The following is a 15,585-nucleotide window of genomic DNA, read 5'->3' as shown; positions in this document are numbered from 1 at the left end:
CCCCATGCCTTTAATAGCACTCAACTTCGTTCTTTAGTCCAAGAATCGGACAAAGGCCCAATATACAGGACATTTTTTAATTATTACTTTTAATTCACTTAGAAAGTTAACAGTACAACAGGTTTTACATCAACCTGCACTTTGAAGATTATGTATGGAAATTTAATGTCTAGCTTCATTGACGGCAATCTTCAGTGATTTACAAAAAATATCATTTTTTTTTTTTTTTTTTTTTTACGAGGAGCATGACATAAATATAGAACTGTTGAAAGCTATGCAACAGATAAACTGCCCGAAGCTAAATTACCAGGCTGTATTTCATAAGAGGTGGTGGAGAGATGCTTTCTCAGACACTGAAAGCATTACGATTAATTTACATAAGAAAAAAATGTTCACTTTTGTCAGTCACTGTTAACAGCCATTAGTGATGTCACAGGTTACAAATGAGAAAGATATCCTTTCTAGTGCCCATTCAGAATCACTCTAGCGTTGTTTCGGGATTGGGAGGGATTCAGGCAGCTAGAGGACCTCACTTTTCAGGTTTAGTCCTGCAAGATGATGGACTTTAAATGATGCTAAGAGGGGTGGACATCTCTCCCAATTAACTCTCCTAACTAGTAAAACGAGCCTGTCAGAAAATAAATATGTTCTAGTGTCAGCAATTCTCTTATAGGTTCATAGGTAGATACTAGGCTATCTGCCCTAGGGCATTTATAAGCCTAGCCCAAGTGTATTTGGCTTTCGCCTCCCTATTAGATTAGCCTACTGTGCCTCTGCATAGTAGGTCACAGAAGGTAGCCCTTTAAGATTAGTTTACTGTGCCTCTGTCAAGCAGGGACACAGAAGAGTTCCCAGGGGTGAATTTGCGACTTCCCATCCACGCGTTCAGATTTCGCTTGAAGAGGGTCAGCGAGGGGCTATGTCTAACATGAATTGGTATTCTATTCCAGAGTGAGGGGAGCCTCTGGGAAATGAATCTGTCCCTCCAGCATGTCCTATTTATTTTTGTGCTGAGGTTTAAGTCCCTGGAGCGTGTAGCTCTAAGGGATTTGGATTTTTTGAGGTGGAGCATGTCCATTAACTCTTGGTTAGACATGGCTTTGTACGTCAGGCATAGATCGCCTCTGAGTAGGCGGTAAGCAACTGAGTAGAGCTGGAGTTTCTTTAGTCGAGCTGCATAGGACATCTGTTTGTAGCCCATGATCCTCTTGGTGTGGTACTTTTGGGGTCTCTCCAGTTGCTGCAGGTGTTGGGTAAGGTACATCCCAAAAGGGGCATTGTATTCAATTATGGGCCTGATGAGTGACGAGTAGAGGGGCACAATGACCTCTCTTGATCTAGATGCAAACCCTTTTGTGATAAGGTGGGCTATATAGAAGGTCTTTCTAACCACTTTGGCAACGTGATTATCAAAGGAGAGATTACTATCTACGTTGGTCCCCAAATCTCTAATTACTTCTTCTGTTCTTAATGGATTACCACCTATGTGGTAATTTGTGGGCACTTTGTTTTTCCCAAAGGGGATGACTATGCACTTTTTAGCATTTAGCTTGAGGCCGTGGTGCTGGCACCAAGCATCCGTCTCCGTGAGACCCTTTTGGAGGATGCTTGTATCAGCTGGAGAGTCGATTATGGCTCCCAGTTTGCAGTCATCTGCGAACTTTGTCAGCCATAATCCCCCCGTGTTAGCCTGAACCTCAGAGAAGTATATACCGAATAAGAGAGGTCCCAGAACTGAGACTTGTGGGACGCCACTTGTAACTGGTTTGAATTTGGACGTGGCACCTGCGATTCTGACCATGTGGGTTCTATCCCTGAGCCAGTTTGCAACCCATCTTGTGATATAGGGGTTGATATTTAAGCTGGTTAGCTTATTTATGATGCCCGAGTGGGGTATTGTGTCAAAGGCTTTTGCAAGGTCCAGGTAGGCTGTGTGGACTACCTTGCCCTCATCTATGACTTTGGTAACTGTTTCAAAGAAATCAACTAGGTTTAAGAGGCAAGATCTGCCCTTAACAAAGCCGAATTGGGTATGGTCCAGTGTCTGGAGGCTCCCTATGTCTTTGTTTATAAGTTCCATGATAATGCGCTCCATAGCTTTACAGACCAGACTAGTCAGGCTTATGGGGCGATAGTTCCCGGGGTCCGTTGTGGCGTCACCTTTGTGGAGTGGGACCACTGTAGCTGTACGCCATTCTTTGGGTACATATCCTGTAGTAAGGCTAAGTTTGAACAGTGACAATGTGAGGGTTCAGTTCTTCTTAGAGCTCGTGTAAGACACAGCCTGGGACACCGTCCGGTCCCATAGATGCTGTGTTTTTTGCTTTGGAGAGGGCAGCTTTCACCTGTGCATCTGTGATGTCAGGGAGGTTACATTCAGTTGGGATAGGCATTTGCTCCTTTGAGGGGGAAGGGGGGGAGAAGTTAGCACTGAATCTGTCTGCCAGGATGTTGGCTATGTCTGTAGGTTTGGTATATTTTGTACCGTTATGCAACAATTCAGAGCATATCTGGGAGTTTCCACCCATATTTCTGACATAACTAAAGAAGGTCTTGTGATTATCTTTAGTGTCTAGGGCAATTTTTCTTTCAAAACTGGCCTTTGATGATTTTATGAGGGATCGTAGTTTCTTGCTAATACTGATCAGAGATGCCTTCCCCTTTTGGGATTTTGCTCTGTCATGTAGTAGCTTCCTCCTTCTGTTGTATAGCTTATTTATGGCCGGGGTCCACCAGACAGGTCTCCTGTTTTTGGAGGAGTGAGTCTTGGTTTTATTTGGGATAGCACTATCCATGCATTCCTGCAGGTGCTCATAGAATGCAATTGTAAAGGATTCTGCGGATTGGGCTGTATTATCCTCTGGCCCGGGGGCTTTGAAGGATTCCACCTCAGTCTTGAGAAGTGTGAAGTTAGCTTTTGAGAAATTCTTTACAGTGATTTCCTTGGCTGGGGGTGGGGATGGGATATGGATGTCCAGGGAAATTAGTTTATGGTCTGATCTTACCAATGACGGGTTTACCTCTGGTGTGGAACATAGAGTCCCCATGTTGGTGATGACCAGGTCCAATATGTTGTTCCTTCTTGTGGGAGTGGTGACCAGTTGTTCCATCGCGTTAGAGTTTATAAATACAAGGAATCGTTGGGCGAGGGTGTTTGGGCTTGAGTAGTTTTCCCAGTCAATGTTTGGGTAGTTGAAGTCACCCAAAAACATAGTGTTTGGAGAGACCTTCATATTCTCCAGTGTTCTCAGGAATGCCAAGTGGGGTTCCTGTGAAAGGGAGGGTGATCTGTAGCAGGCTAAAAACTGAAAGGCAGTTTTGCCCGTTGTTAGTTGCACATGGATGGTTTCCAATGCTTTGTGCAGTGCCACTAACCTGGAGGTGTAGATATCTTTGATGAATATAGATACTCTCCCTCCTTTTGTGCTTCGGTCCGGGTTTTGGGGGCGAAAAACATGGTATGAGTTGTAACCTGGTAGTGCTGGGGTGCTCTCAGGAGCCTTGAACCAGGTTTCTGTTACTGCACAGACATCGATTTTCTCCATACTGAGGAGAGCCTCAAGTGCGTGCATCTTGAGGTTTAGACTTCTGGCAATGAGTAGCATTACCTTTAGTTTTTTTATCCTTGGGTTGTTTATGGAGGTGGGTTTGTCCTTTGAGCCTTGCATAAAAAAGGCACTATGGGGGTGGCAAGAGCCTTGGCCAGTATACGAAAGCCTAAGGGTGACAGGTGACACAAACTCTGTTCTATCATCCTGTCACCTTCCCTGTGTATAAGGTAAAGGACAATCTGCATAAAGCACAGGTGTAGTGGGCACCTTCTACTGCCGTCATGAAAAAGCACCTCTTACAAACTCCTAAGTTGTTAAAACAGAATATCTGCTGGCGTGGGCCCTAATTTACTCTTAGGTAAAGATAGTATTCCTGCTTACAAACACCACATGAAAGGAATAATAAACCCGACTATGCAGACAGCAATTTGTACCTGTTCAGCCCAATTCATTTTCCTCTGAGGAAACAATTTGCGACGTACGACCCCCCCTTACCCACCACACTCCAACCTCCATTTACTTACAAACACACACACCTACTTCTTGCATACACACATACACACCCCCACCTACTTCTTACATCCACAGACTCCTAGCCTACAATGGGTTATAACTGGAGTTAGAGACCTTGTGAACACTCTTGGTGCAGTGAATGGTCCAAAGTGTAAGGTAGAGTAGTAATAATGTGATTCAGACCCACAAAACCTTAAGAAATGCCTGAAGTCTGGTTAAATAGGGATGTGATAAGTATCTTTTAAGTCTAGTGTTACCTGAAAACTTAAAAGAGGAAGAGGGGGTAACAGGTTGCGAAGTGACATAATTTTGAATTTGGGCACCAACACAAACAGGGTTAGGAAAGAAAGACCCAGAACTGGTCTCCAAGCAGTTTCTTTCTTTAGCACTAGGAACATCCTTGAATAAAAAAATGTCCCCACCTGGGAAGGAGGAATTGGTTCCTTGGGACAGCATGTGATGAAGAACAGTTTAAAACAAAAAGACAATCTATTCTGGAGAATGAGGAATGACCCCCTGGAAAGGAAGAATTTCCTGCTACTGCCATCTGCAACCTTGGTGCACGATTTTCAGAACCCATTTGTCTGAAACAATCTGTTGCCAAAGAGAAAAATGACGAGTCAGACTTTATGGAAGAAAAAAAAACGTCCAGGGTGGGAGGAGGTCACAAGGTGCTGTCCTTAGTTTTGGTAGGCTTAAGACTTCTTTTTGGAACCCCCTTGCTATTTCTTCTTAAGCATCCATTTACCTGAATTTTGTTGAGACCAGTTGTTCTGGCTTTTGCTAAATCTGGATGAGGAGATAGAACCTTTGGACAATTTGGAAAAGGAGGGCTGAAAAATCTTAAAGATTCCCTGAATTAGCTTGCCCTTTTTTGGCAGCAGCTAATTCTGCAGGAATGGGCAAGCCACTCTGACAAAACAGGAAAACCTTCCTTGTTCCTTCTCCTAGGATGACAACAGTGGCTCTCCCTTGCCCATTAAGGGGATCCCAACAGCTGCAGAGGACATGGCTGACCCAGAGTACATAGTGGCTTTAGGCACAAAACTAGAGGGATCCAGAGTAAAAGACAAGTGGTCTGAGGTGCAATAAATGGCCACAGCAGAGTCACCCACCTGCCAGCCTGCTGTGGTGACAAAGACTGTTTGCTTAACGTTTTCTTTTTGTGGCTGGAGAAGGACTAACCATGGGACCAGTAGTCTGTTCCATGGACAAAGTGAAAATTATGCCTCTTTCCTGGGTAAGACAAGCTACAAATGCCAGCAAATGCTAGCAATCCACAAAGGTTAGATTAATTTGACAGAAAGACAAGAGTACATTAAAATACTATACCAGCCCCACAAAAGAAAATAAACACAATTTCTTCACAGAATTTTTTTTTCAGCTACTTTACACTACTTTTAAGCTGACAGAAAAAAATGAGTGCAGCATGTACAAATGTTACAGTCTCGAGATAGCCTATACAACAACTATACAACACTGCTACCTTTAAAATAACTTTCTTGAACACAAAAGTAATAAAACATCAAGAACATAAATAAATTGGACTTTTTTTCCAAAGGGAACTTATCTGCCCAGCAAAGGAAAGCACAAGTTGAGTCAATCCTCAAAAGCCTCAGAGGAGCATACTCTTCAGAGGCAATAAAGCTATGAAGAGCTTTGCACGCAAATTTGTCTTTTAGTCAACTAAAGGTTTCGGCAAATGGAAAGTGCCCAGAAGCTTTGAATGCTGGTCGGCTGTTATATCCTTGGCAGAATATAACCCATATATTTAAAGCTACTGAAGCAGTGATCAATATGATGATCATCATTTTGAACTTTGGGACCTCGACAAAAAGTAAAGGTCTAGGACTGGTCTTCAAATTCCCTCTTTCTTTGGCAACAGAAAGATCCTTGCATAAAAAAATTGCTCATCTGATCTGAGGGGCATTATTTCTATGACCCCCAAGACAACATATGCTATGAAAATGGAATGGACTGGAATGGAGGAAATAGGGATGTTGATTTACAAGATGAGGATGACTCCCCTAAAAAGGATTGAAGGCCTTCCTTTGCCATCTCTGTCCCTACTGAATAACCTTCAGAACTCATTTTTTTTAAACAATCCGATACCACTGGGAAAGATGCAGACTTAGGTTAAGGAATGGATTGCTAGGATGGAAGGAGGAGGTAACCAGACAGGCAGGTAGTCATTATGATGTTCTGGACTATTTTTTGCTCTGGGAGGCTTTCCCTTTCTTTTTAGGCCCTCCTTGACACTGCTTTTAAAACTCCTGCTTATTTGCACCTTGCTGCTTAAACTGCTCTTTGAAAAGGGGTACTGAGTTAGAGAAAGTTTTTATTCAACTTAGAAAAGGAAGGTTTAAAAAAATTGGGTCACCGCTTGAGTCAATTTCCCTTTTTTATCAAATGTTTTAAGTACCTTAGCAGCAGAAGTGCCAAACAGCACATCCTTAAAGTGAGAATTTAAATTCACATATTAATATTATTTGGCAAGTTTTGAGAATATACCCAAACAAATCATCTAATAACTTAATCCCTTGCAGCAGCACTAGAGACAGCATCAACAGAATCAAAAGAACACTTTAGAGAGTGTCTGGTTTCATGAACAACAGGTACAACTAAGGCATTCATTGAATTCTTTAGCCCAGAAGAGGGGATGTTAACAATGAACTTTACCATGTTCTCAAAAGAAGCCAGTAAAATTTTTAACACGCGAGTCTAGCAGTTCAAAATATTGAAAACTGAAGTAGCAGAAGAGTAAGCCTTTTTTTCCTATTCTATGAAAAACTTTCTCAAACTTGTCAGAGAGAATAGGGTTAGTATTAGGAATATGTTTAGCAGCAGAAGCTTTAGATATGAAATAACTGTAGGGTCTGCTTTAGGATTAAAAACATATGAATTTAACGTACTTTGTACAACCTATTAAGAGTGTTTAGGAGCACATTTCCCGTCAGACATGCTGCAAAGACAGAAAAGCAGAGGGAAATCTGCAAGCTGTGGAAAACCCAGTTGCAACAAATCATAACACTTTTGCTGTTAAGTAGGAATTTCATTATGCTCCCACTGAAATACCTCATTCATTTTAGCTAAGATGTCATAAAAATAGGTCTTCTGGAGGGAAATTTGAAGCAACTCTTTTCTCCAGAAGCTGAGGATTCTGATTTTGAGGAATCACTGAAGTAAAACACCCCACACCTCCATTCTCTGTTCTTCTCACTGAGAGTCAATGTCAGAATGAGAAGGAAATATTTTTCTTTTTGGTGTTAGTAAAGAAACAGGTTTTGAAATATTAAAAACAGAAATTAATTCATTAGCAAATCACAGCAAGTCCTCCTTGTCCATGGTAATAGAACAGGAGAAGTAACATTTGGTTTCCCTTCATGACTTGGGCCGTTTAAGTCTTTGGTAGGCTTCACGTAGTCACTGGTGTGCTTACTAGTTTACCTTCATTGGAAACTCTCTGGGAAAAGACTGTCTCATGGCAGGGGCATTATCCCAGGTATCAGGCATCCTAACCATATGTGCAGTAATCCTTTACCTATTCCTTCCTCAGAGACTGAAAAGAGTGGTTCTCCCTTGCCTGGAAACGACAACCATAAAACCAAAGAACACATGTCTTACTCCAGGTCCTTAGAGGCTTCACAAGGAGCTACACCAAAGCAACCAAGAGACACTGATGAGTGTTCCGAGGAACCAAGTCGGGCCACAGCAGGGTCATCCATCAGCTGCAGTAAAGGAGTCAGCCTGACATCCAAAAATGCCATAGCAATTTTCCTCTTGTGGACCTGGGAAGGAAGAGCTAAGGAGACCCATAGCTGCTCCCTGGTCTAAACAAAAAGGAAGCTGACAGACAGGTAGCAGAGCCTGAGAGAGAGTTGGTAACGCTCATGACAGGAAAAGTACTGATACTGAGGTAAAAAATTCAGCAAGAGTCCCTAAAAAAAAAAAAAAAAAAAAAAAAAAAAGTAAAAATTAAGTTTTCTAATTCAAGCATTTATCTCTCCTACAAGGCATGCTAGTCCATGAAATACATTTTCTACCATAAGTGTATTAAATTCGCGTAAAGCAACACAAATGTTTTCTTCAGAAAGATTAATATGTGGAAGGTTATCCAGACCAGGATACCTTTCTACTCAGCCTTGATGGATCACTAGTTGGCAATCAGTTCCGCAAATTTCTCAGAGGGAGCACACCTCAGCTGCAGGAAAGCTCTGAAACTTTTGGCACCTTAACTGCCTTTTTATTTGGCACTGATCAAGATGCTGGCAGTTAGGGCATGTGAAGGTACCCTGGTGCTTTGAAAGCCTTGCCACTGTTAATATCCAGATTCTAGAAAGGTTCATGCTGAAGACTTTCAGAGAAAACAATTTACTGAAGGTATGAAATAGTGAACATTACAAGTTGTCATGATTCATTTTGTCAAAACCTAAAGTGCCATGTATTATTAAGTGCTGACTTGCAATTATGATGCTGTATTAATTCAGCTATGGAATTGTTGGCAATTCAACTGAATGCTGTCTCTGAGGTGGAATCAATAAGATTTATGAGAAAAGGTGAGATTTTTTGTTGTAATACTTTCGCTTTTTTTCTAGTTTGTAAGACCTCAACAGTAGTATGTTTACACACCAGGAATGTCTGGGTGCCTCATGAGTGCAGGGAGAAATGGTGTATATTAATTTTTTGTAATGTTTCTTTAGGCAGCATTCTAAAGCAGTATCTTTTAGCCCATATCTATATGCTAAATCAGTCTGATATTGATTGACTGATTATGCTGTAGAGGGTGGCTCAGTTGCACAGCAGTTAACATTACTGCCTCACAGTACCTGGTTCTCCAGTTTAGCTCTTAAACTGCTTGCCTTCTGTGTGGAATCTGCACATCCTACCAGCCCCCATTCATTTTTTTTATTGGTACTTGCATTTTTTTCTTCCACATCACAAATACATATCATATGTGAACTGGCAATCCTCTAAACTGTCCCTAGATATGTATGCCATATGAAATTGCATGTGTCTGTGTATCTTGCAATATGCTGATGTGCTGTTCAGGATAAGTTTCTAAACCTTTCTGTCACCAAATGGTAATAAAGACTCCATCTACCCCCACCCCCCCACCCCCGTGACCATGAATTAAGCAATAATCTGAAAATTAATTAATTAAAATGAATTTATTAATTAAAATTCTACTGGAATAAAAGGAACTAGAATCTACTAGTTCCATTAGGCAATGAATATCTCCCCGTTATAAGATCACCTTATTTAAAATTAAGGCTTAGTAAAGATTTAACTAATTGGAGCAATATTCTTTTGTAAACATTAACTGGTTACTGTGAAAAGGCTCTGCTTAGGAGTTAAACTGTCTCAAATCAACTTGCTGGACCTGATACCTATCTTGGGATCTTTAGTGACACGGTTTGCATTGAGAAGTAAGATAAGCACTCTTGACCAGACTGTCTTTAACCAGTCAATCATCCCATGGAGGTTACCCATTTAGCATGCCATGCTGTAGTTGTATAGCTGTTAGATTAAGTAAGCCATTAATTCACATAGCACCTATTACGTAGGATAGTAAGTAAATCCTCCCTTGATTAAACTAGAACAGAGATTAAGCAAAACAGAATGGAACTAAGCAAAACAGAATGGAACTAAGCAGGTGCTTTTAACAAGAGGATGCAACATATCACGGAGGTGGCAAATGCACACCTCCCTCCAATTAAAGGGTATGTTTCAGTTTGTCACTTAATAGTAGAAAAATGCATATTAAAATGATTCATGCGAACAAGCCAGCTTGCATCAGTACCTCATGTTAATTAAACCATCTCAAGTTGTGATTACCCGTGAAGCCACAGTATAACAAAATGTACTTCCTTTGTGGTAAAACGTACAATATTTTCCCTGCTAAATCTTCTGGTCAATTACTACATACAGGAAAAAGCCATAATTAGATGTCATTTGAGCATTATATTAAACAATGTTGAATCATTTAAGAAATAGTTATAGTAATTTCAGAACTGAAAGGTGAAATACAAGCATTGTCTCTTAATGATATATACATAAACCTACCTATTTCTTACACACACACACACACACACACACACACACACACACACACACACACACACACACACACACACACCCACCCACCCACACACACACACACACACACACACACATACCTCTTAAACACTAAAAACACACACATCTCTTAAACAATAAAACACACACACGCACACACCTACCTCTCACTTCTACATTCGTCTGGTGCATCTGCAGTCCAAATGTCCTCTGGAATTCAAATTCCCGGTAGGCGCGTGAAAGACGTAGATGTAAACCATCAGTCGCACAGACACAGAAGACGAAAGCAGGTTGCAAACACCTGTTGCGTCTGTGTGACTGGACGGGATGCAAAGGGCATTCTTAAAGAGGAACGCCCTTTAAAAAAAAAAAAAAAGTTTTTTTTTTTAAAGGGCATTCTTAAAGAGGAACGCCCTTTAAAAAAAAAAAAAGTTTTTTTTTTTTAATTAAAATAAAATTTATTTCTCAGCCAGCTGGTTCCATGCACCTGCCTACGGGCACCCTTGGTAAGACCCCCCCATTCAAGTCCTAGCCAGTTATAGATCTCCCTCCATGTGTCACAACATCCACAAAGCCTACTTAACCAAACTGAAGACAATCCAAATTTTACCGACACAATGGTTATGGGGGATTTCAATTATCCCACCATCAACTGGGAAACCTACTCTAGCCCATACTCACTAGCGCAAAAGTTACTTGACTTTGTGAATTCAAATGCCCTGGAGCAAACTGTCCGTATCCCAAGAGTAACAAACAAACATTCTAGATCTGGTCCTCACCAACACTGCTGCAACTGTTGGACCTTCATTTGTTAAAACTGACCACAAATCAGTCACCTTCAAATCGACACTAACACCATAACTCACAAAGGGTGAAATTAGACTAAAAAACTTCACCAAGGCAAACTACACCTTCCTAGATAAAAGTATAAATGCAGTCCAAGCCCCACCCCAACCTGAAAGTGGTAACTACACCAAAGTTTACACTAAAGCCCTGTACAATCACTTGCATATGTGTATAAACTCTGCTGTACCAGACAGAATCAAAGCCAGAGCCCCAAGTAAAATCAAGCTGCCATGGTGGACTTCCAGCATCAACAAACTATAAAATAAATGCAAAATGTTGCTGTCCAAGAAAACAAAGACAAAGACCAAACAACTGAAAAGCACCCTCCTAAGCCTTAACAGGCAAACAATACAACTTGTCAAATCCTCCAAGAGCTCCTTTAACAGAAACCTAGCAAATACTGCCAAGAATCACCACAAGGCTTTTTACAGCTATGTACATAACCTAAATGGTAGGACCCAAGCATGTGCAGAACTGATGGCCAACAGTATCACACACACTGACCCCACAGTGACAGCGAACCTGCTAGTGGATAAGTTTGGGAAAATTTCACTCCCTTATCCCCTCCTAACTTACAACAAATGCTTCCCCAAACTCCCCCCCCCACCTTACATACCTGAACAGCAGGTCCTGAAAGCCCTGTCCAAGACAAAGAACACTGCCTCTATGGGACCAGACGACATCCCAGGCTGTCTTCTAAACAGGCTAAAACATGAACTAGCATCACCACTAAGTACCCTTTTCAATCACAGCCTAACCACAGGCTTTGTTCCTGCAAAATGGAGAACAGCTGCAGTTACTCCCCTCCACAAAAGTGCCCTAGCAACAGACCCAGGGAATTAGAGACCCGTATGTCTGACCAGCCTCATCTGTAAGGCCATGGAACATATCATTATGGACCTCATAATAAAGATATAGGTGACCTCCAAACCCTGGATCCTATCCACTCTGGCTTCGTGAAGAGCAGATCCTGCCTGTTAAATCTGGTAGATTTCTTTGAAAGTGTGACCAAGGCCATTGATGAGGGTAAATCTGTGCACACAGAATACCTCGACTTGGCAAAGGCTTTCAACACAATCTCACATTCAGGCACTACTGATGCAACTTAGCAAACTGAATGTAAACCCCTTCATTATAAGATGGGTTGCCAACTAGCTCACAAACCGGGCATGCACTATCAAAGTCGGTAACTCCACATCAACCAGCAGACCTGTTACCAGCGGGATTCCACAGGTGTCAGTGCTGGACCCCCAACTGTTTGGTATAAACTTCTCAGAAGTTCAGGTCAAAACTAAAGGTTTGTGGCTGACAAGTTTGCAGATGACTGCAAACTAAGTGCAATCACTGAATCTTCAAATGATGTCAGTATACTCCAGGATGGTCTCACACAGATCAAGGACTGGTGTTTTACTCACAGTCTCAAACTTGAATGCAAAGAAATGCGTCATCATTCCCTTTGGCACAAACAATGTGCCTTCACACTATCAAATCAATAACAATACCCTAAGTACCCATGAAGTGGTAAGGGACCTGGGATCACAGGTTGACCATGACCTTAACTTCGACCACCATGTGTCTACCATTGCAAGGAAAGCTTTCCACATAGCTCACTTGATTAGTAAAGACATCACCTTGAGAGTGAAAGAAGTTATAACCCCCCATACATAGCACTTATCCAGCCCATAATTGACTATAATGCCCCATTCGGTATGTACCGTACTAAGCAACTACAGCAATTAGAAAGACCTCAGAGGTTTCTAACTAAGAAGATCAACGGCCTCCAGCATATGCCTTACACAGACCAACTAAAATCTCTGTCACTATACTCCATATCATATAGACTTATTAGGAGAGACTTATGCCTGGCCTACAGGGCAACCCAAGACCCAAACCTAATGAACTTACTGCATCCTTAAAACAAATGGGTCTAGGACTACCCATTCCAGGGACTTAAATATGGCCTGCGACAAATAGGACATGCTGGAGGGACAGATTTATCTTCCAGTGACTGCTATGTCTTTGGAACAGGCTACCAATTCATGTGAAACAGAGCACCTCTATGACACTGTTCAAGAGGAATCTGGATAAGTGGATGGGGCACCATAAATTCTTACCCACAACCCGCCTGGACATGGGCAGTCACCACTAAATCCAATCTTTGGTATTGACTAGTACCTCTACTGTATAACATTGGGTTGAAACAGCTTGGCTTAAAATGACCTCCGGGTCAATAGCCTAGTTACCTTCTATGATCCTATGTCTGACACTGCACTATCTGCCATGTCCTTGGGCCACAGTGGCATTCACCTGCAAATTCAGGACAGCTCAGACATGAAAGATGATCTTGCCTAACAGGTTATCAACCAACCCACAAATGTGTTTTACCATGTACTCCTTCACTTCTTGTGGTCAGTAATGCCAAATAATGAAAACAGGTGTCAACAACATTGAATAAAGAAAGACTAACTTCAGAGACATTTGATCAAACTGCATTACTGTGTTGCTACCGTTTGATAGACCACTACCACTTCAATCTGCTGGCTATGATACCTCCATAAAATTCCTATTTTGACAAGACTGACACAGATACTGTCAAATCCAGATGAAATTTGTGATAAAAGGGAAAAACAAAGTCTTTCGAGAGCATATACAAAGAAAATCTACATGCCAGCAGAACCATGCCAGATAAAAGTAATCTCATTGACAGTAGGGTCAGCTGAAGTCTAGGCATAACTTATGATGATGATGATGTGGTCACTGCTACAGTAAAAGCAATGACAGTCTTCTGAAGGTCCACTGACAATGACAAAACAGTGTTTATCGAAAAAAAGGCCTACCTACTATCAGAATGTCTTCTGTATGACGTTTACTTCACTACTAAAGTCAGACATTTGAAAGCTGAAATGGTAGGGAGTACAACGATAAAAACGAGCCTTCAATGTTTCAGAATGATTGCTCTAAAAAACTAACATTCTGCTTCTTTTGAATTAATTGTGCCGTCACTGTCGAACAATTTTACTGAAATGGTGAAAAACACTAGCAAGCAGAATTACCTCATGCAGGGCATCAACAACTGCATTCTGTAACCAACTTGAAAATCTGTATCAATCTTCCAGGCATAGACATATTTTCTAAAAGGCCTACAAAATGACAAGAGTACTTCTACATATGAAAAAGCTCTGCAAACTGCCTATATTCCAAAAAGGTAAAAAAAAGTCTCTTGACTAAGGGAGAGCAGCAATTCTAATTACAAAATAGGGACTAAAGCATTCAGTTTGACATAACAAGAAAGCATGTTGACCTTTGTGGGACTGACTACTTTTATAACTGACAGAATACAGCACATATTGTGAGATCCACAAAGGATATGGCAGATGATACTTTCTAAACTGTGGAAGGAATATATTCTGTACATTACGAGCTGTTGCAAAATAACGCAAATCAGTCCATGAGTATCAGTTCATCTCCCCATTTCTTGCACTTGCTGTCTGTAGGTATGGCATTTTCACATTTTAAAAATATACCCAAGATACTTTATATAACCTTTGTAAGATATAAATCAGCACACTGGAATGCTGTGAATTCTTCTACAGAAACATGGGAATAAAAACAAAACAATTCATAAAAAACCTACAAATTTAAATTCAAATGAATGAAAATGTACCTTAGAATCCCAGTCCTTATTAAGATAATATATACAAGTGACACATCTTCCATCTCCATTGGGATTATCCACATGGCGGACATATCCTGTTCCATTGCCTGGATAACATGCAACCATTGCCTGTAATTAAGTGTATCAAATAGTAAACAAACGGCAGCATTCAAATACAGTTTCACCTAGGCAAACATGAATATTTTCTGTATTCAGTTATCAAAACATAAAACTAATTTTACAGTAAGCCTGCTTATTCATGTCTAAAATGGTCCAGAATTATGAAGAGCACATTTACAAAATACAGAGGCGGATGTTTCTTATAAGTAGTGAGATTTTAAATACAGCTTTTGGAGCACAATATAAAAATGCACAGTAATCTATAGAAATACCTTATCCTGAAAAAGAGTTATGCCACAATATCCTAACCATCCTTCTTCAAAACGGTAAATGTGCATTAAAAAGTAATGTACTCACCATAACGTTCCATCTGTGTTGACCATTGTCATTCCTCCTCAACTGTTGGGTTCGGATCTGATCCTCGGACCCAACTTGGCTGCTTCTTCCAGCTTGTAGAACACAAACTCTCGAGCTCCTCCATTTACCCATAATGCCCTCATCACCTTACACACCTCAGATCTTGTCTGCTGCCCATAAACCTACAAAGTAGTAAGGAATTATGACTTAACAGAATCTGGGACTCAAACAAAGGAACAGTGGTTCCTCCAATATCGTTTGATCTTTCCAAGAGTAAATCAAAGGAGGGGGTTGGTGGGAGGGAAGATGAGGAAGAATGAAAATAGGTACCACAGATGGAACGCTTTGGTGAGTACAGAACTTTTTTATCTGATGTTGTCATTTTCATTAATTCCTCAACTGTCGGGATGGAGTCCCAGCTATCTAAACCCCAGGAGGACTCTAAGAAAGGGTATTCCTGAGCACAGC

At 41.0% G+C, this 15,585-nt stretch overlaps 1 protein-coding gene across 1 annotated transcript in view; it reads right to left on the bottom strand.

Moving 5' to 3' along the window:
• The window catches only part of EGLN1 (egl-9 family hypoxia inducible factor 1), a 921,081-nt gene that overhangs the window by 405,918 nt on the left and 499,578 nt on the right, over window positions 1–15,585 (bottom strand). The window contains exon 2 of the mRNA XM_044077068.1: window positions 14,650–14,769. Coding sequence (XP_043933003.1) covers window positions 14,650–14,769 — 120 coding nt within the window. The remainder of the gene's footprint in view (window positions 1–14,649; window positions 14,770–15,585) is intronic.

This window comes from Protopterus annectens, chromosome 1.part1 (genome assembly GCF_019279795.1).
Source record: "Protopterus annectens isolate FY-2018-M chromosome 1.part1, PAN1.0, whole genome shotgun sequence".
Taxonomy (NCBI): Eukaryota; Metazoa; Chordata; order Ceratodontiformes; family Protopteridae; genus Protopterus; species Protopterus annectens.
The sequence above is the reverse complement of the archived record's forward strand: the minus strand, read 5'-3'. Positions and strand labels throughout refer to the sequence as shown.